This window comes from Balaenoptera musculus, chromosome 11 (genome assembly GCF_009873245.2).
Source record: "Balaenoptera musculus isolate JJ_BM4_2016_0621 chromosome 11, mBalMus1.pri.v3, whole genome shotgun sequence".
NCBI lineage: Eukaryota > Metazoa > Chordata > Mammalia > Artiodactyla > Balaenopteridae > Balaenoptera > Balaenoptera musculus.
The window spans coordinates 11,500,945-11,520,990 of NC_045795.1; the positions used below are offsets into that span (position 1 = coordinate 11,500,945).

A 20,046-nucleotide genomic window follows, 5' to 3' on the forward strand; every position below is an offset into this window, starting at 1 on the left:
TGACGCCTAGCAAAGTGACTTGTCCAGCGTCACAAAAAACTGAGACTAAACCCCAAGCCTTCAGATTCCCAGTATAATCTCGCCTGTAAGCTATACTATATTGAATAACCACCCTGATGTTATAGTTTTTCTCTTTGTATCTGTATTTGTCTACAATCATAAATGCCTAAAACCCTCTAAGATACCGTACACTGTTTGAAAGCCCTCACCTCCTTTATCTTATGCACATGCGCACGTGGACACAAAAAGACATTGCCATTTTGTAGTAATAAAGGCCTGATTGTGACACTGTGGGTCCCCTTGCCTTGTCCTGCATTTCGGGACTTTACCTGGGTTCAGTGCCTCCTCCCTTTTTCTCACCCCAGGTGCCCTTCCTGTCTGAGGACTGTTGGGCTCCACTTTGCTCACTTAGGAGGGCTGCAAGGATCCAGAAAGGTGAAAGTGCAGAGAAAGGGGAGCATTCTAAGCAGGCACTGGGTACTCTTTGGATGGATGAATGAATGAATGAATCAATGAACAAATGAAAGCTAAAAGGAGAGAAAAGAAAAAAAGAGAGGAGGCTGAGCTTCCAGATTCTTGAGGCTGAGGATGGGTAGACGGGGGTGGAGTTAAGGAATGGGGCCGCTTCTGCAGTCTCCTGGGAGGCTCAGCACCAGAGCAGCTCATGGCCAGCCCTCAGCTGAGTAGAGCCTAGAGGCCCCCTACTTCCTTCAGATGTCTTCCCTGACATTCCTTTCATGAGGGAAAACTCAGTGCTTTGTGTGCATGTTTTGAGGATAGGGTTTGTTTTATTCAATTTTATATCCTTAGTAAATGTTCAACAAATGTTTTTTTTTTTTTCAGTGAATGCTTGACAACTGAAAGACAAACATCTGGAAATTAATAATCCACTAATTTCTAGTCACAGTATAACTGCTGGTGTCCGAATCTCTTCTGTTTTACTGTGTGTGTGTGTGTGTAATCAGAAAGAAACATGGTCCCGGGTTTCTGTAAAGGTATGGATGAATCTGAGGTTTTGGAAACATTAAGATTTCAGAAAAGAACATAAACTCTGCAGATGTTACAGTTTTGCAGGAGATAGGCTCTGTTTTTGCTTAGCAGCACATGGATTCATAGGAGCCATGGCAGAGGGTCGGATGGAGAGTAACCAGCATCTTGGATTATGTGTCTGTGAAAACCTCAAGATGTGGAAGTTGGGGTGAACGAGAAAGTGTAGCCCTGGACTGAGCTGGACCGGTCTAGAATCAAATGCACCTCCGGGCTTCTGATTGGTGAAAGATACTTTTCTCCTACGCTGCTCCCTTTTGTGGCCCCGACAGAGTGAAGAGCTAATGATTGCTGTGGTGGGCTGTGATTGCTGCTGCTTATTTGCTGCCCAGAATGTTTTTCTCCCACTCCTTCTGGTAACAAACTGTGCTCCACCACCATGTCCATGGTGGGAAACAAGTTTTCTTTGGAGCTACCTTCGCTGCCTGCTGACAGAAGAAAGAAATGCTGAGATGAATGGAGAGAGAACGAGAAGCAAGGAGATGGGGGGAGATGATGACATCATTTGTAGCCCTGAAACTAGGACTCCAGATTCCCCCGTTAGATGAAGCAAACCTCTCCACCCCCTTTTTTTCCATTAGCTATTTTCATGTGGGCTTCGTTCAGCTGCAACAGAAGATGCCCTGGTTAATACAGTTCCTTTCCTCTTTCCCTGCCTACTTGGAATCTCTATGCCTCAGTTTCCTCATAATGATCCCCTGTGGTTTTGTTAATTACTGATAGATTTTTTCCCCCCAAACACAGAGTACCCGTATTATTATAAACAGTAACTTCTATTTTTAGGAACTGCAGGTTTCCCATCTTGGCTGCCTTACCAGAGTTTCTGAATCGGGGCCAGCTCACTTTCAATAACACAAGACATAATCTAAGCAGAATAGTAATGATAGTCCAAAAATTTTAGAAAATCCAAAGGACCAGGGACTTTCAGTGACTTGTATAAATGAGGTCCACAGTCAACCAGTATAAAATATTATTTTATTGTATCTGGCTTGTACTGTGGCATTTAAGTGAAGCTTGACAAATGAGACTATAAATTCAGGGACAGGGAACAGTGAATAACAAAAAGAACTAATGTCTCCTTGACATCACTCACTCTTAAGAAGGCTGTTTACTTCTTGGTTTACCTTCTAGTGTTTTAAAATACTCTGGCAAATCTCAGCTTGAAATAGCTGTTCTACCTTCTCTCAACAGAAGCCCCTACCTTCTAAGTACACTGGCTCATAGTTATTTATAAACCTGATGTCAGTCAAAGATTATTTTTTACATCCCTCCTCCTAACTCCCTTCCCCCTACATACCAAGATAGACCTATATAAAATTAGAAACTTCACATAAAGTACTCAGTCACTTAGGTAAGAATTATTGTCAGTCAGCAATCATTTATGAAGCATAAATTCATCATATTGGGTGAAGCATGTCTCTGAGACTGTTCCATGGATACCAGCTCCTTAAAAATAGGCTTCTGTGGCCAAAGTAGTTTGGAAAACTATATGCCTCTTAGGGATTTTAAACTCTACAGTAAAGTATCTTTGGGTAATTTAGAAATTCCAAATCTATCTCCTCAAACATCCTTTTTTTCAGTATCTGGTAACATGGAATAATGTGTCTTGGACCACATTTTAGAAAACCAGGGAGGTGGCCTGCACAAGGGATGCAGAGACAGGAGGCCTGGCTTTGACTCCTGGCTCTGCCACCCTACTAGTTATATGAACTTGAGCAAATCATAACCTCTTACTATTTCATTTTCACACTGGAAGAGTGAAGATGGTAAGACCTATCTTAATCTGGGTTGTTTTATGGGTTAAATTATATTATTATGACTGTGCTTTAAACACTATAACAAGTTATATAAATGAAAGGTATCATTAGATATCACAGAGAAATATAAGGTTGTATTAGGCAATTAATAACATACAAGTATAAAGAAATCTGCCCTAGTAATCCTTACCCAACAATTATGTATTTAAGTCTACTTAAGGGGGCCAGCACTGAGAGGGGAACAAGGAAGCACAGTACAAAGGTCAAAGTAGGATTAGAGCATGTTGGATCCACAGATTTCTTTGGCGATAATTGAATTTAACCCTCTCATTTTATCGATGATGAAGTGGAGGCCCACAGGGGTCAAATGAATGGCTTAAGGTCACTCAGAGAGTTAACATTAGAAACATCTGATTCCCACCCAGTGATGGGCCTCACTGCCCAAGCGCTGCCTCAATATGAGACAAATCATGGCTCCAGTGAGATTTTCAATCTAAATAGGAGAGACAAGATATACAAATGACATAATCAGAAAACAAAGACAACATGGAATAAAATTTTAAAGCTCAAAAAATGGGGCTGATGGTAACCGTGTGAGGTGAGAGATATGTTAATTAGTTTGACTGTAACAGCCATTTCATAATGAATATACGGGCTTCCCTGGTGGTGCGATAGTTAAGAATCCACCTGCCAGTGCAGGGGACACGGGTTCGATCTCTGGCCCGGGAAGACCCCACATGCTGTGGAACAACTGAGCCCGTGCACCACAACTACTGGGCTTGCGCTCTAGAGCCCATGAGCCACAACTACTGAACCCGCGTACCACAACTACTGAATCCTGCGCGCCTAGAGCCTGTGCTCCACAAAAGAGAAGCCACCACAATGTGAAGCCTGCGCACCTCAACGAAGAGTAGCCCCTGCTCGCTGCAACTAGAGAAAGCCCGCGTGCAGCAACGAAGGCCCAACACAGCCAAAAATAAGTAAAATAAATAAATTAAAAAAAATATATATATATACACTTGAGTGGTAAGTTTCCACCTCTTAAAAAAATGAATATGCATATCCAAACATCACGCCGTACACCTTAAATACGTGTAATTTTTATTCTTAAAAGATGTGGCTGAAGTAACTGGGGCAATGAGAATTCAAGAGGAGGAAGGCCAGCAGCCAGGCTGAACTGGAGATAAGACTGGAGCTGGGGCCTTAAAGAGTATACAGCACTATGGTGGATTTGGGTACTGGAAGAGGAGGAACAGTAGTGCTCCAAAACACAACTGGAGATGATAGTCAAGAGACTAAAGGGCTGGCAAAAGTCTAAATAGTCAGGCATTACAGTTTGGGTGAAATATTCATCAGTAAGCATTTACTGGACCCTGCCAAATTCTAAGAAGTTTCTGGAGCTTTGGGGAGGGGATGAGAAGTAGACAACATGGTCTCTGATTTTAGAAAGCTTATTTTTTATTTGGAGAGGAAATGGGAACATAAGACAAAATTGGAGAATGTAAGCATATACGGATATAATACGGGGGGGGGCAGGGAAGATGGGCTATTAAGGCAGGATTTCTGGAGAAGATGAACCTTGAGTTACTTCTTAGGAGAACCGTGGTTGTGATTCATGTGTGGAAGCACGTGGGATAACGTGTGTCATCCCTGCATTAAGAGGGAAATTTCAATATGTATATAATATAGGACTGTGGATTATTCTTCTGTCCTTGGTCTTTACTTTTTAATTCCTTCCTTGTCATTTCTTTTTTTTTTTTTTTAAATAATTATTTATTTATTTATTTTTGGCTGTGTTGGGTCTTCGTTTCTTTGCGAGGGCTTTCTCTAGTTGCGGCAAGCGGGGGCCACTCTTCATCGCGGTGCGCGGGCCTCTCACTATCGCGGCTTCTCTTGTTGCGGAGCACAGGCTCCAGACGCGCAGGCTCAGTAGTTGTGCCTCACGGGCCCAGTTACTCCGTGGCATGTGGGATCTTCCCAGACCAGGGCTCGAACCCGTGTCCCCTGCATTAGCAGGCAGATTCTCAACCACTGCGCCACCAGGGAAGCCCTGTCATTTCTTTTTTTTAATAAGTTTATTTTATTTATTTATTTTTGGCTGCGTTGGGTCTTCGTTGCTGCATGCGAGCTTTCTCTAGTTGCGGCGAGCGGGGGGCTACTCTTCGTTGCGGTGTGAGGGCTTCTCAATGCAGTGGCTTCTCTTGTTGCGGAGCCTAGAGCCTGGGCTCTAGGTGCTCAGGCTCAGTAGTTATGGCTCGTGGGCTCTAGAGCACAGGCTCAGTAGTTGCGGTGCACGGGCTTAGTTGCTCCGAGGCATGTGGGATCTCCCGGGACCAGGGCTCAAATCCCTGTCCTCTGCATTGGCAGGTGGATTCTTAACCACTGTGCCACCAGGGAAGCCCCCTTGTCATTTCTTATAGGAACTCAAATGGTGGACTAGAATGCTTGGTTAAATATGATTGCCCATGCAGATTTGGACCCAGAATAGTAAGTGCCTGCTCTTATTTGTGTGTGATGATTTGCTACCTCTTCCTCTTTCACTTCCATCATGTTCCCAGGCTTCCTACAGTGGATAATTGATCTAATTAAGGGCATAAAATGTAAGATTAAGGAATGATCTTTAGACTCTGCCCTATTAGTCACCATTCCCTCCAGCTAACCAGTTCCCAAGTCCTATTGACTTTTGACATTCTAAGTATTTCTCAACGTGTTCTCTGCTAGCTCTGCTATTTCCTCTGCTGCTGGATTCAGATCATAACCATTTCTCACCTCATTTATGCAATAACATTGCAACTGGTTTCCAGCTCTCGCTGCCTCTGTTTTCTTCAGTCCTCAATTTCATCTCTCACAATCAGAATTACTTTTCAAAAACACAAATCCGCTTTATACGGCTAGTGAAAATCCTTCTGAGCTTCTTTTTAGCTTATAGGCAAAGTCCAAAGTGGCACACAGAACCTTTCTGGTCCTGGCTCCTGCTCACCTCTCAGTTTCATTTTTGGGCACTCCCAAACAAAAACTGAGTCCCATCCATAAGTGTGGTTGTTTTTTTAGGTCTCATGATTTTTTTTTTTTTAATGCGGGAAAGTTGCTCAGCATACTTCAAACTGCTGATCTCCTACTCATCCTTCAAAACTCCTTCATTCCTGGTCACCTAAAGCATTCCCTTTAGCACCTTTTCTATAATGCAAATACAGTACTTTTTAGAGGTATCATAATTGGTCGTAGAGTCTGCCTTTTCTACTGAGCTGTGTGTTTCTTGACGAAGAACTTTTGGTCTCTCTCTCTCTCTGTGTCCTCAGGAACGAGACCAGTGCTGGCACACAGGTCCTGTAGGAGCACTGTACCTAGTGAGGTCTTCCCCCACCCTGCCATCCCCTACTTCACGACTTGGAAGAGGTCAAGAGATGTGCTGTGAGAGGTAAAAATCGTCAGGAGAGTGGTAATTCACTTACAGAAAATGAAAAAGAGGAGGAAAAGGTAATCTATGGCTTTGCCAAGATGGCAGGGAAAGGAAGTTCATCAGGAGACAGTGACTTCCACAACAGGAAAGCCTTTCAATGGCTAAAAAGGCCAACCTATTTTCCTTTTCAGGGAAAACAACGCTAATGTTATACATATCTTTTGGAAACGAGCAAACAGCCCTCAAGCCTCAATGAGAATGGTTTTTCAAATGTGGTGACCTGGAGACAGTAGCCCACAGCAGAGTTCTCTTGGCCTGGGGACGGAGACGCCCAGCCTTAGGGGCTAGCTGAGGGAAGCTAGAAGAAACCCAGCTCTGTTCTTTAGTATTTTGCCTGGGGATGAGCAGATCTGACATTAAACTTCCTGAAAGCTGGTTAAAACCCTAAGAGTGTGGAGAAGCGGAGACCACCAGAATACAGGCCATAATGATCAGAAAGTCTTCTGAAACCACCTCGTTGTAACCTAACCATCAAGTCACCTGGGTGGCCAATATGGAAACTTGGAGCCTGTTCTGTGGGGTCCTTCAGCACAGGCGCCACGTGAAGGCTCAGAGGGTCGTTTATTTTTCTGATTGTGAAAGGGACATATGGCATGTCATTTCAATTTAGAAGGCAGTTTTTTTTTTTTTTTTTAAAAGGAAAAGTAATACTTAAAAAGCATTTTAAAGCAGCACTTTATTTCATTTATTGAAAGCTTCTAATAACATTCCTGGTTCTCGGCTGGGTTCACATGATTATCTAATCCACCCCACAAGGTTTGATGGTCACTAATCTGCTGATGAGGAAGCTGACCAGCTCACAGAGGCCGACGGGTACCTTTTAGGAAGGGGCCCAGGGGTGGTTTGAATCCAGGTCTCTTACCTCGTGCCTGAGACCTTTCTAGACACCAGGTTCTCTCTTCAGACTGCTGCAGGTAAAACCTAACAATTGTGATACTTTGGAGGTAAGGAGAATCTGAGGAACGGGAAGGAGAATTGAAGGTATGGGAATGAGTACGAGGGCGCATTTATTCCACTTTTTCATTTCTTAAAAGGGTTGCCGGAGAGGAGATGCTTTAGAACATCACTTCTGTAAAACCACGGTGAAAACGAGGAAATTAACAATGCAGAAAGGCTACGAGAGACTTGACAAAGTTGTTAATAACGCGAAGGCCGAAGAGATACACCAGGGCCTCCCTACTTCATTTATATCGACGATTAAATAAGCACAACAGGGGGCAGCCGCAGGTAGAAAGCGGGCTCTCGCGTGGCTACCGCCGTTGACATTCCTGGCACTCAGCGTTCCAGATGCTTCCTTACGGTGTGCGTGTCTGTGTGGCTCGGGCTCCATATTCCACTCGTTTCCCCCTCAATGTTTTAGTCTCGCGCACAGGCGCCCCAGACGCAAAAGACGCCGGGAGCAGCCAAGATCGAGAGCGATCTCCTTAAAGACGGAGATCTTTTGTAGAAGGCGGGGGCCAGGGCTTCCCTTTTGGGGTCCCCCTAACCCGGACGCCGTCCTCGCCCGCCGGGCCGCGTGCCGCGCCGGGAGGTGGCCTTTCCGCGCGGGAGGCGCGTGCGGCCGCGGGCAGAGGTGACCTCGGGCTCCCCCGAGCCCGACCGCGGCACGCTTCGTGCGGCGACGCGAGGCGGTGTCCTGAGGTGACACCGGCTGCGCCGCCGAAGCAGCAGGCGCCGCCGATCAACTAGTTCGCACCGAGGATTCCTCTTGGTGCGTGGCCCAGTTTTCCTTAGGACTGGCTCCAACCCCTCGCCGACACCGCCCCCCGCGCCGCCACGCTCCGAGGCCTTCCCCTGGGACGCCGCGCGTCCCCCTCCACGGCCCCTCGGCGCGGGCCGGCGCGCGGGCAATTCCTCGATTCCACAGGCGGTTTGCGCCGCGGGTGGGGGCGGGGCGCGCGGGGAGGGGGGGGGCCGGCCGCCGCGGGGGGGGGGAGGGGGGCCGCGGCCAGGGGCCAGGGGGCGGGCCGGCGTGGGGAGTTCCTTGCTCGCGGACCACACGCTCTGCGGGCCAATCCCGAGCCAGCCTCTCTCAGTGTCACACGCGGGACACGTCCAGGCGTTTGTTGGCAGGGCCGGCGAGGGGGAGGGGGCGGGGAGGAGGGAGGGGAGTTGAGTGACAGGCTTGCGGGGCAGGCTGGGAATTGTAGTTCCCAGCTCCCGTGGCCATAGCCATTTTGTAGTCGGGGGACTACAACTTCCAGAAGATCAAGGGGACCATTCTAAGGTGCCCCGGGAATAGGCGGCTCTCCCCGGGGCCGGCCGTCCTGGGGCACTGGCACCCAGCAGCCCGGCTGCAGGTAGACACGAGGTGTGGCGGGGGCTAGCGTGTGGCGGCTGTGGGGTGAGCGGCAAGCTGGGGAAAGGGGGTGAGGTGGAGCGACCGAGCGTGCCATGCATTGAGCTAGGGAGCCTCTCTCAATTCCACTCTTAGGCTCGGCGTGGGAGCGATGTCTGAGGGGTAGCCCGGGAAGGGTTCGTCGAGGCCTCTCGGGTGTCTCGTCGACGGGCCTGCGGGGGTCCTCTGGGCTCGGCCAGGGGCGGTCGGCACCGGAGGAGGCGGGCGCTTGGTGGCCCAGCTGTGGGAGTTTTCGGCTAGCGTCCGGCGGGGAATTATCCGAGGAGCCCTAACTTGTATAAAAGCAGAGTCCATTTAAAGTTGGGCTGGATAGCCTTTCTCTCATTGGTTAGGGGGCTTGGAAAAAAGAGACTCGGCGAGCCCTCGCTGTGGTGCTGCCGCCGCCGCCGCCGCCGCCGCTGGAGTTGACTCTTCTGCTCGCACTGCTGCTGCAGCACAAACGTGACTTCCAACATTTTTTATTTATCTTTCCTTTTTCTTTTCCAAGATGTAACTACGGATCAGACACTAAGGACCTTCACGTTTCGCTGATGTAGTTTTTGGAGGAAAAAGGGGGGGGAGTGAAGGGCGTCGGTTTTTTTTTGTGTGTGTGTGTGTTTCGGGGGAAATTTTCCATTATGAGTGTTTTACTAAAGTGAAATTTTTTTTTGTTTGCTTCGTCTTTGGCTTTTTTTTTCTCCTTCCCAATTTCGGATTTATTTCAAGGCGAATCGGGCTTTGGGGGAAGAGGAAGAAAAGTCGGATTCCAAGATCAACCACCACCAACAACAACAATAAAAACCACCAGGATATTTTTTTGCAAATTTCTGACGGCTTTAAATTCATGAAGCAATTGTCCCCTTTTGCAATCAGCATTTGGATCTCAGAATGAGCAAGGAAAGACCCAAGAGGAATATCATTCAGAAGAAATACGTAAGTGCTCCTAACAACACATCCTTTGACTTGTAGTTTTAAGCAATGGCTGTGAATGTCAAGTTTATAGATAATTCTGCAGCTGAAGGGTTTTAAACACAGCGTCCGATAAGGCTGTTTCTTTCTTTTCTGAAAGAAGGCTTTTTCAGGCAAAGTCGTGTCTGCCTAGTTTGGACGAAAAAACAGATTGGTGTAGCGATACCTCCAGTGAATAAATTGACCTCGAATGACACAACCATAATCTAGTTTTAGATGAAAGGCAGGGGATTTTGGTGGAGCCTGGGTGGGGGGGTAGGGGCTGCGGTAATGTGACTAAACTGCATTCTCGGGCGGATTTGGCCCCTATTGCACTTTGCATGCAAATGAGCCTGTGTTATTATTATTAATGTTATTTGGGAAATCGTGTAACGCATGTGTGTTGGAAGCCCTTTAAGTTGCAATCGAGGGTCCGATTATGGCGATCTTGTTCCTTGCACTGGCACATCAAATTTAATGTATGTGGTCGTTTTGGCTTATTTGGTTCGCAACATAAACCAATTGGGAATCGCGTTACAGCGAATGCATTTGTTGGGATTGACTTTAATAATGGGACTGGTTTTGTTTAAAAATTCATGGGTTCCAGTTTTAGGGGGAAAAAGACATACAATATAGCTAATGTTTTTAAGAAGGCATGTGAATGCATATGTAAGTGACTACAAATAATTACTCCCAGTTAACCGGCCTTCTGAAATTGGGTGATTATTCAGAGATTTAACTGGTGTGGAATAGTTAAATTTGTTTTGTGCATAGTACAGCTACGTTTTGATTGGCATGGGGAGTGTTTTTGTTTTGTGTATGGTGGTTTTTTTTTTTTTTTAAGTTTGGGGGGAGGGAGGGGAGAGGGGGACCGAGGATTAACCAAATATGCACTCGAGTGATCGGTGATTAGCTGCATGCTTTAAATCAAAGAACCCATTAAAAAAAAAAAAGGCCAAATGAACACACATTAGGAATAATGTAACGTTATAAGAAAGTTTTATTTAACTCGGGTCGACAAATTGGTCTTAATATTTTCCCTTTTTGAGCAGTGTGATGTGTGTAATGGGAGATGACCTTCGGGGCACTGGTTTTGTAAAAAATAGATTTAATGGAAAAGCTGAATATCTCTTCTTGAGGGCTGATCCTAATCTAGACACGTAAACTTCAACTATGAAAGAAATGCAAGGTTAAATAATCAAGCCCAACTTAAAAAGCTGTTCCCTAAAGAATTTAAGAATTAAAATACATCCGCATTGCAGAGGGCTGGGGAGAATGCAAAGGACTAGTTTAAACTCGGGCAGTAGAAACTGCAGGGAGACAACCTTGCCTGCGAGCGTGGACGCCTTCCCGGGGCACATCCGATCCGGGTGCAGCCACAAAGCAAAAGGGGTAGAACTTGGACCAGAGCCACCCCCACCCCCGCCCCAGTCATCACGAAGTTGGGGGGAGCGGCGTGGGGTGGGATGTTTTGTTGCCGGTGGTCAGCGGATTGTGTCGAGTCCTGGCGCCCGGCCCCCTGCCCGTGGCTGGCGGCGGCCGCGGGAGGCAGAGCACGAGTTAACGCTCGGGGAGCGGAGCCCGTGTTCCCGATGTGCTCTAGCCGGCTGCGAAGGGGAGGGCGCGCGGGGGTCGCGGCGGGCTGGGCCGGGGCCCGGAGTCCGCGCGCGGCCTGTAGGGGGCGGGCTGCAGGCTCCGGGCTCCGGGCTGCGGGCTCCGGGCTCCGGGCGGGCGGCGCTGGCCGGCGGGCTGGCGGATGGGTGGGTGCGGCGCGGGGGCGGTGCGGCCGGTCGGCCTGGGGAGGGGGCGGTGCGGCGCGCGGGGCGGGGGCGTGGCGGGGAGGGGGCGGGCGGCGCGCGGCTGCGGCGGGCGCCCCCAGCGCGCGCACGGCGGAGCATGGCGGCGGCGGCGCGGCCGGCTCCCCGCGGCCCTGCCCGCTGGCTCCAGTGCGGGCCCGAGAGCAACAGGTTAAGCCGGCGAGACGTCAGCGCGCCCCCTTTCCGCCCCCTGATTCCTCCCCCGCCTCGCGCCGGCCTCCCCTCCCTCCCTCCGCCCCCCGCGGCTCCGGGTTCCCGGACGCTCCGGCCGCGTTCTTTTGTCATTGTGACGTCACAAAGGGACGGGCCCGGGTGGAACCTTCTTCTCCTCCGTGACGTCAAAAGTCGGGCGGGAGGTTCCAGCGCGGCGGGGCTGCGGGGGAGGAGGGAGCGGCGCGGAGGCGGGGGCTGCCGCGTGGGAGGAGGAAGTGGAGGAGGAGGAGGATGCGACCGGCCTCGGCCTTCCGCCGCGAAACGCCGCGCTTCCCTCCAGGTGAGCGCGGGGAGCCTGTGGTCCCCCTGCGAGCGCCCCCAACCCAGCTGATTCCATTTAGGGGGTGGGGAGCAGGGCGGAGACGCTTCCTGTCTGCAGAAACGTTTTCGTTTCCTCTGTTTCCAGGTCTGCTGATGCTGTGGCATTACTGCGGTGGTGGTCGTGTTCTCTCGTCAACGCTTTTGAAAAGCAGGGAAACTTCATGCAGGGAAGCTTGGCTTTGTAGGAGAACCATGTTGTGGATTTGGCCACCTTGTCACTTTTAAGTCGTGTTGGGGGTGTCTCGGCAGGATGTGGCGGGATGCCTTTCTGGGTGATGTTGCACAGCATCAACTGTTGCTCTTGATGGATGCCTTGAAACACCAGAGTGGCACTTCTTCGCTGTGCCAGCTCTAGGCCTATTGAGTATTTTAGGGGGTGGGGCAGACGGGGGAAGACTGTCATTGATGCGCGTGCTTGAAAGAGCACTGGACTGCAAGTCCAAGGTGTTCTGGGCTTAGTTCTTGAGAACCGGAGAACAAGAGGCTGGAAATCTGGGTCTGTTTACTCTTCTGTAAAATGGAAAAAGTAATACGTGCCTTTGCCACTTTACTTTATCTGAAATCACGTACGTGAGATAATGTCCGTGGAAGATGTAAAACAGTATGTATGCTCTTTCAATGTAAGGTGGAATTATTACTTGAGCTCGTGGAAGGCAGCACATTTCCTGCAAGTAGTCTCAAAAGCCGTAGATGCCTGCCGCGTTGCCGTTTAGTTTATTGTTTTAGCAAAGCAGAGTTTGGGGGTGGGATTGTAGATGGCAGGCTTTGGGAGAAATGATTGTTATATTTCATATTAAATGACGTCCTTGTGAAACTCATAAATTGCACTGTAATCCTGTCTTAATTGCTGGGCACGATTCCCACTACAATACCTTAAATAACTGAAAACATTTGCCTTTCAAAGCCCTAATTCACTTGGACAATAAAAACAGTTGCATGTTTTGCTCTATGGGTATTTTATGCCATTTCCATCACTCCACTGGTTGGTTATTCCTAGGCAGAATAACAGATGATACCCAGGTTGCAAAACCATTTGATCTTTGATGCTTTATAGTAGGTATGAGTTTGAAATAAAAATCTCTGCCACATGAAGATATGATTCATACAGTTAGCATGAAAACAGATTACCAGTTTGATTCCTAGGACAGCTCAAGCAGAATTTGTAACACTAGGCTGTAAATTTTAAGTACCTAATTTTCTGAGTTAAAAGTGCAGTATGATTGAAAAAACTGGGAAAAGTTTGTGTTACCAGATTCAAAAGCGGGATTTACTATAATTACATAAAATTGTAAAGAAAAAGAGAACGACACCAAAATGTAGTGGTAGGATTTATGAGCTTCTGCCTCCCGTGGCGCCCCCCTTCCCCCCCATTTTACACCCAATTGAATTATTTTACAGTTCTGGGGGAAAAAAATGTGTACACATTATTTAGTTGCTACACTTTTCCTTTTTTAAAAATATTTATTGATTAACATATTTATCGAGTATATATGGTGTACTGCTATAAAGTGAATGGTGTTTTTTAAAAAAAATTTATTTTGTTTTTGGCTGCATTGGGTCCTTGTTGCTGTGCGCGGGCTTTTCTCGTTGCAGTAAGCCGGGGCTACTCTTCGTTGCGGTGCGCGGGCTTCTCATTGCGGTGGCTTCTCTTGCTGCGGAGCACGGGCTCTAGGCACGCAGGCTCAGTAGTTGTGGCGTATGGGCTTAAGTTGCTCCGTGGCATGTGGGATCTTCCCGGACCAGGGCTCGAACCCGTGTCCCCTGCATTGGCAGGCCGACTCCTAACCACTGTGCCACCAGAGAAGCCCAGCTTTTCCTTTTATGAGCTGTTCACGTGGCTTGCTTTCTGTTTGTCTCTGGTAGTGGAGAAAACTTTTCTCTTTGTTACGTAGTCTCGGGCAGAGACAATTTAGGAACCGTCACTGTCTGGAGAGATTATAGAAGGAATATTGTCAATTTAAGAGTCCAAAGTGTGTCACTGAAATTTAAAAAAAATTATGTTTAAAAATAATCCAATTTGAGTTATTATTACTTCGGTTATTATTACTTTACTGTAGACCTGACTTGTGTGTCCCCCATAGCCATTGGCCCAAATAGCCAATTAGAATTATTTGGTACTTAGATGGTTTAATGGCTGTTTCCTCTGTCATAGGAGGTTAGACCAGTTCCTGTTGCTGGGCTGAGGGCTATTGACTCGCTTACACACGTCTTGGAAATAACTCCAGTGCTAATACATATCCTGTTCCAAAGGTTATTTAAACTTTCCTCCTTCAGAAAGAGAAAGTCTTCTGGAGTATGTAACCGATGTTTCTTAGATTCAAAATAGAACCCTTTTCTTCCTTTCAAAGACGACATGGGAAAGTCATATTAAGCCCAGTACATTAAAACACTTGGTAAAGGCTAAGCTGGACTTTTTTTTTTTTTAATTTAATGATAGTTTTATTTAACCTTAGTATAATAAAAACATTATCTTAACATGTAATCAGTACAAAAGTTGCTAAGATCTTTTGCCTTCTTTTTTTATCTTGTGTCTTTGAAATCTGGTGTATTTTTTTCAACCCTTACAGGGCAACTCAGTTTGGACTAGTCATTTCAAAAGTTCAAGAGCTACGTATGACTAGTAGCTATCCTACTGAACAGTGCAGATCTATGTAACCAGAGATGTATGTAATGTAGCATGGTGTCTGCATTGGTGAAAAACCTCAAGTTCTATAAAATCGCACACTAAAAATTACAGGGCTAGTGGAAAAATAAGGATGAAACATGTCACTCAAAACATATAACTTCGGTGAAGTGAACGGTGATGAGTCAGTAATGTGGATCTGGAAAAATGACATGAAATGATCAGGCAGGCAGCTCAGACTCCAGAGTGAAGAGTGGTTATACTGACAGTCTTTTATATAGAATAGAGCTGATATTGCCAGGGCAGTATGGATGGAAGTATGCTGTTAGCCATAGGCATTGTTTTTTTTTTTTTGTTTTAAGGGGGTTTTTTGGGTAGATGCACACTTTTGTAGTTTGTTCTCAGTTTTTTAAAAATCGTGACTGGATGCTGAAAAGCTGGTCTATTTTTAAGGTTTGCCCTTGATCATGATGGTCTGAAGACCTGACTCCTGACATTTTCATCCAAATGGTTAAAAGTTTTGCAACCTAAGAAGTTTAGTTATTGGAATTCTGCTTGCATTGTTTTGATGCTCCTGTTACTGGTCCAGGTCTCAGTCTCCCCTAGGATTATAGTAACAGCACTCCTACTAATCGCCTTCCACCTACCCAGCCTCCCTGGTTCTCCTGGCTGCAGAACATCCTGGCTGTGATATCTCAGCACGAAGCTCCTGGCCAGTGGGCAGGCCTGGGAAGTGTGTGCTTCTGTCCCCTTTGGCTCCTTCCCATATAGAAGACTTGCCAAGTGTCAGTTGTTTATTCCCAAATCTGGTTATTCCAGTTAGACTTATTATTGCAATTTCGGTTAAATATTATGTAAACCTTTGAACGAATGTGAAAAGAGAGTTGGTTTCTATGAAAGCTTGAAGCTGAATGTTTGAGAACCCTTGATAAAAGTGAAGTACTAAAAAAAATGAGACGGTTAAATTAGATGTGGGCCCGCCATTTTCCCCATTTAAAAGGCTTGGGGAAAATCTGTAAGGATTCTGCACACGTTGCTTTACAAGTGGTTCCCTTTTAAGAACCAAGCTTCATTTACGGCCAAACTTCCTTCCCACCAAACAAAAAAGCATAACATGGAGCACCAAGAATTCTCAAAAATATCTGTAACAGCACGTTTATGTGTTCATTACGTTACATGTATATGTGTATATGTATATAATCTACATATCTGTATAAATAGATATATATTTTTTTAAAGATTTCCTGCTTAATAAACTTTATATTAGCTAACTAACCTATGGTCCCTATCAGCTCTGATAAGAGTGCTTCCATTGTATTTAGCCTTAATCCTCAAATATTAAACTAGACTAGCTTATCTAGTTCATGCCAGGTAGCATAGATAAAATGTGGGTCAGAGTGGCCCTGCTGAGGTAATTTGTATTACTTTTAGAGTTTGTGTCATTCTCAGGATGGTGGAGGCAGAAAGATGAGTGATTTTACACTTCATTTATATGGAGTTCAGAAGCTTGTATCTTGTAATCCAGCAACTGTTTTTTGTCTTACTTAGGAGATACTGCTAAAGATCTGTTCCATTTCAGATCCTCAAGCCTACCTGTTAATGGAAACAAGACACATTGAATCAGTTTCTACTCAGTTCTCTTGTTTCTTTCCATCTCCCAGGTAACTATTCTCCTCATTCCTCTGACTGCCCTCCCCTCCACAAGCCTTGCTTCCTTTTCCAGGCCCCAGACTTCGTGCTTCTGGTCCCTTTTGTCTGTCCATAAAGCCTTTTCCACACTTGCCTCCTCATCGCAGGCCCCTTTCATTCCAGGAGGTGGGAACTCTGATGACTTTGGTCTACGTTTTTGTAGACAATTTGAGTGAGATTTTTGTTTTCCTTTTAGGGTTTAATCTTTCTTGACTTCAGACAACCCTATAGCCCTCTGGCAGCCTCACACTTTTCAATCAAGGATCTTCATTCATTTCTGACTCAGAGTAAAATTGTTAAAAGTAGAGCTGAACCTAGCAGGAAGTGGCAGCACTTGCCGGATACCCTTTTGCTCCCGGTTGAATGATCCTGCCTGCCTCCGGGACTTCCCGTCCTGTCACCTCTTGCAGGTGGTTTTTGTCTCTTTGTTCTCTTTGTCAGGATGTGTGGGGTGGGAGAGGGCCCATGTTGCGCAGAGGTAGATCCTATCCTGAGGGCCAAGTCTCAGGCACATCCGAGTGGGCAGCTGGACCACAGCCCTGGGCCCTGCGTCTCTGTTGGGCTTTCTTTCTACTTCCACCAGTCTGTCTTGCCACAGACTTTACTGCTCTTGTGAGGAGGCCTCCCATGCCTCGTGGGACTCCTCTTTGCCATTTGAAGAAATGTGCCAGAGGAGCTTGGATTGTAGGAAACACTCTAGCATCGTGAGGAGAAGATGTCAGTTCTGAAATAACTGCCCACAGTTATTGTTTCCCTAGTGACTTCACAGGAGAGGAAGAGGCTGTTGAGTCCATTTTACAGAAGGGAAGACTGAGGCCGGTAGGCCCTGGCCAGAGAGTGAAAGGCTGTATCTTCTCCCCACTTCTTAGTCCAGATGAACTTGAGGTAATAGGAGTGATCGGAGTAGCCACGAAAAGGGGAAAATGCCATAATGGGGGCTCTTGGCAGCCTTTGGAGAGGTTTTTTGGCTTGAGAAAGTTGGGGGGAAGTTAAGGCAGTTTGTCAGCCTCCAGGAGCAGGAGTGGATCTGTCTCAAATGCATGTTTGTTGTTTTTTTAAACACCAGTTGGTGGAGCTACCCCCTTATCCCCCACTGGCTGTCTCCTTGAGTCCTCAGTGGAAGAAGAGCTGAGATCCCAGTTGTCCTGGGACCCGGCTGGTTTGTGCTCTGTATTTTACAAGTGCCCGCACCCCGCGCTCTTCGGTGTTACCTGAGGGCCGGCCTGGGCTGCGTTTGCTCTCCAGGCTTCCGAATTCATTTGATTTCGCAGAGGCTGTGACAGATTAGCTTCGATGCTTTTTCTGGCACCTTTATTGTTGCCCCTGACTTTTGCTGCATAGGGTACCATGGGGCGCTGGGGGAAATCATGTGTCCTCAAATCCTCACCAGGGTCTGGGCCGGGCAGTAAACAAAGGCTGCCTAGATATGTTAATGAGGCAGCGTGAGTAATGGGAACATTATACATAATTACTCGCGTATTCATAGGGTGTATGAGGGCCTTAGAAAGGGGAACCCTACTGGCAGAAGTTCTTGAGAGCTGTTTTGGAGAGCTGGTGTGGCCTAGAAGGCCTAAATTGGATCTTAAGTTCTAATTTTGTTAAGTCTGTCAAGCTCCACCACCCATGAAGAGGAAGGCAGTGAGCATTGAAATACTGGCAGCAGTGTTTAGTTACCTTGAGTCCTAGAAGGTCATAAAATTCATAGCCACAAATTTTGCCCCTCCGTACTCCCAGTACAGCTCTTCTCACGTATTTTCTCCAGTACAACCAGGAATTCTTTTCCAGTGATATTTTTGGCTGGGGGTGGGGAGGCGTGAGAGGGGGGGTGGGTTGTGTGTGTCTTTTCCATCAGGAGACCCTCTGGTTTATGTGACAGCAGCCCAGGTATCTAGTGACTGAATCACCCAGGGGAATGTGGGAGCCATTTGGGCGCCCTGTTTTATTGCTCTCTTTTTAAATCTGGGTGGTTCTTTCTCCATTATTTCCCAGCCACAATTTGGGTTAGGGCTACAATGGTTGTGTGTGTTATCTCTTGGTTCTTATTTCTGCCAGCTGTTAAAAGTGTTTGGTGCCTCTGGGGGTAGAAACAGGTGCCAGGAGGAAATGAGAAGGGATTAGGGCTGAGCATGTGTTTCTTGCATTTATTCCCTCCCTAGGTTTGCAGAAGGGGTGCTGCATGAATGCTTATTCTGTTAAGCAGCAGTTGGATGTTGACCTAATCAGGACTTGGAGTGTTTTGTGCTTTGAGTCCATGCCTTATTGCTAGTATGTGGGCTTGGGGAATTTAATGCCTCAGATTGAGACGGGCTTGTTATTGAATATGTAGGGCACCTCTGTGGTTATAGTGGACAAGATTGGGAATATGAGCTGTGTGACCCTGAGCAAGCCACATAACCTCGCTGGGCTGCTTCCTCACCTGGAAAACTTGTTCCATACACCTCACAGGCTTGTTGGGAGGGTCAGTAAGATTTTTGATGTGAAAGCACTTTGTAAACTGCATACTATGCACAAATGCTCAAGAAGGTATGATTACACAGTTGGAAATCACCAACCTGGAGACATCAGGTCTGTCGGCAGCCTTCCAGGCTGACTCAGGAATAAATGAATCAGATGAATTCTATACTTTGCCTCTTAATAAGCCAAATGAATAGCAACAGATATTCTGAAGTCCATTTTGGGATATAGAACAAAGCTTTAAAGATTAGAAGGTGATTATATTCAATATCTCATAATAACCTATAATGAAAAGGAATCTGAATAAAAAATAAAAAATGTGTAATTGAATCACTTTGCTGTACACCTGAAACTAACACAATGTTGTAAATCAACTATAATTAAAAAAAAAAAAAAGATTAGAAGGTGATGTAATCTCTTCCCAGCCCCACTCTCTGGTGGTTGAATCTCTTCTCTGTTATCCAACACTTGACTTCTGAATATGTCTGGGTGGTGAGTTAGAAAGACTGACAGATTGAGAATTAGGATTAGAGCGGCACTGAATCTTTGTACAGAGATGTTTCACCAAAGATGTTTAACCTGGATCTTGGAGCAGTAATCCTTGAACTTGAAAATCCGACCATGAACCTTCAGTGGATCAAGTCTAAGCTACATTTGTCCTCAGCACAGCATAAAAAGCCCTTGCTCTACCTTGAGCTTCTGGCCACCTGTTCCACTGCAGCTGAGCCAGCCTCTTGGCCTTTGCACATCTTGGTTGTTCAACTTGCTCAGGGGACGGATTGCCTGTGGAGCCCACCTTGACCACTCTGAGGCCTGACTGGACAGCCTGCCACCCCCTTCCCCAGTCAGGCAGAGCCAAGCCCCTTTTCTGTGGGCCCGACTCCTCACACGTACCTCTAGGTGCTGGAATCAGTGTTTACATGTGTCTCACCCTGTTAACCCCACACGATTAGAGGCTGAATTTTCTGTCATCACACAATTGAGGAAATATTTGTCGAGTTGAAGCTTTTGGAGTATTTCAAATAATACCCACTAGTGGGAGGGAATTGGTAAGGATCTAGTGGAAAAAGGTGAGCTTCACTAATCAGAATTTCACAGCTGAGAAAACCTGAGGTGTCTAATGACAAAGGTTGCACGTTTTATCAGTGACAGCCGGGGCATGAAACCCAGCCCCTGATATAGTGGAAGGCCAGCTGGGGTAATGCCTTTGGACCGGCTTTCAGAGATGCTTCCTCCTGCCAGATGGATCCTCAGTTATCCATGGTAACTGCAGTTATTGATTCATTTTCATGGGAAAATAAAATCCATGTGTAATCCCCATACCTAATTGGGCCAATAGGGTTTGTCCCCCTTTGAAAACGATTCTTTTGCCTTATAAG

General features: G+C 46.7%; 1 protein-coding gene across 1 annotated transcript in view; it reads left to right on the forward strand.

The window, feature by feature from the left end:
• The first annotated feature begins 8,458 nt into the window (after positions 1 to 8,458).
• The window catches only part of JARID2 (jumonji and AT-rich interaction domain containing 2), a 241,911-nt gene continuing 230,323 nt past the window's right edge, over positions 8,459 to 20,046 (forward strand). Inside the window, 2 exon segments of the mRNA XM_036868501.1 lie at positions 8,459 to 8,564; positions 9,329 to 9,535. Coding sequence (XP_036724396.1) covers positions 9,491 to 9,535 — 45 coding nt within the window. The 5' untranslated portion in view covers positions 8,459 to 8,564; positions 9,329 to 9,490.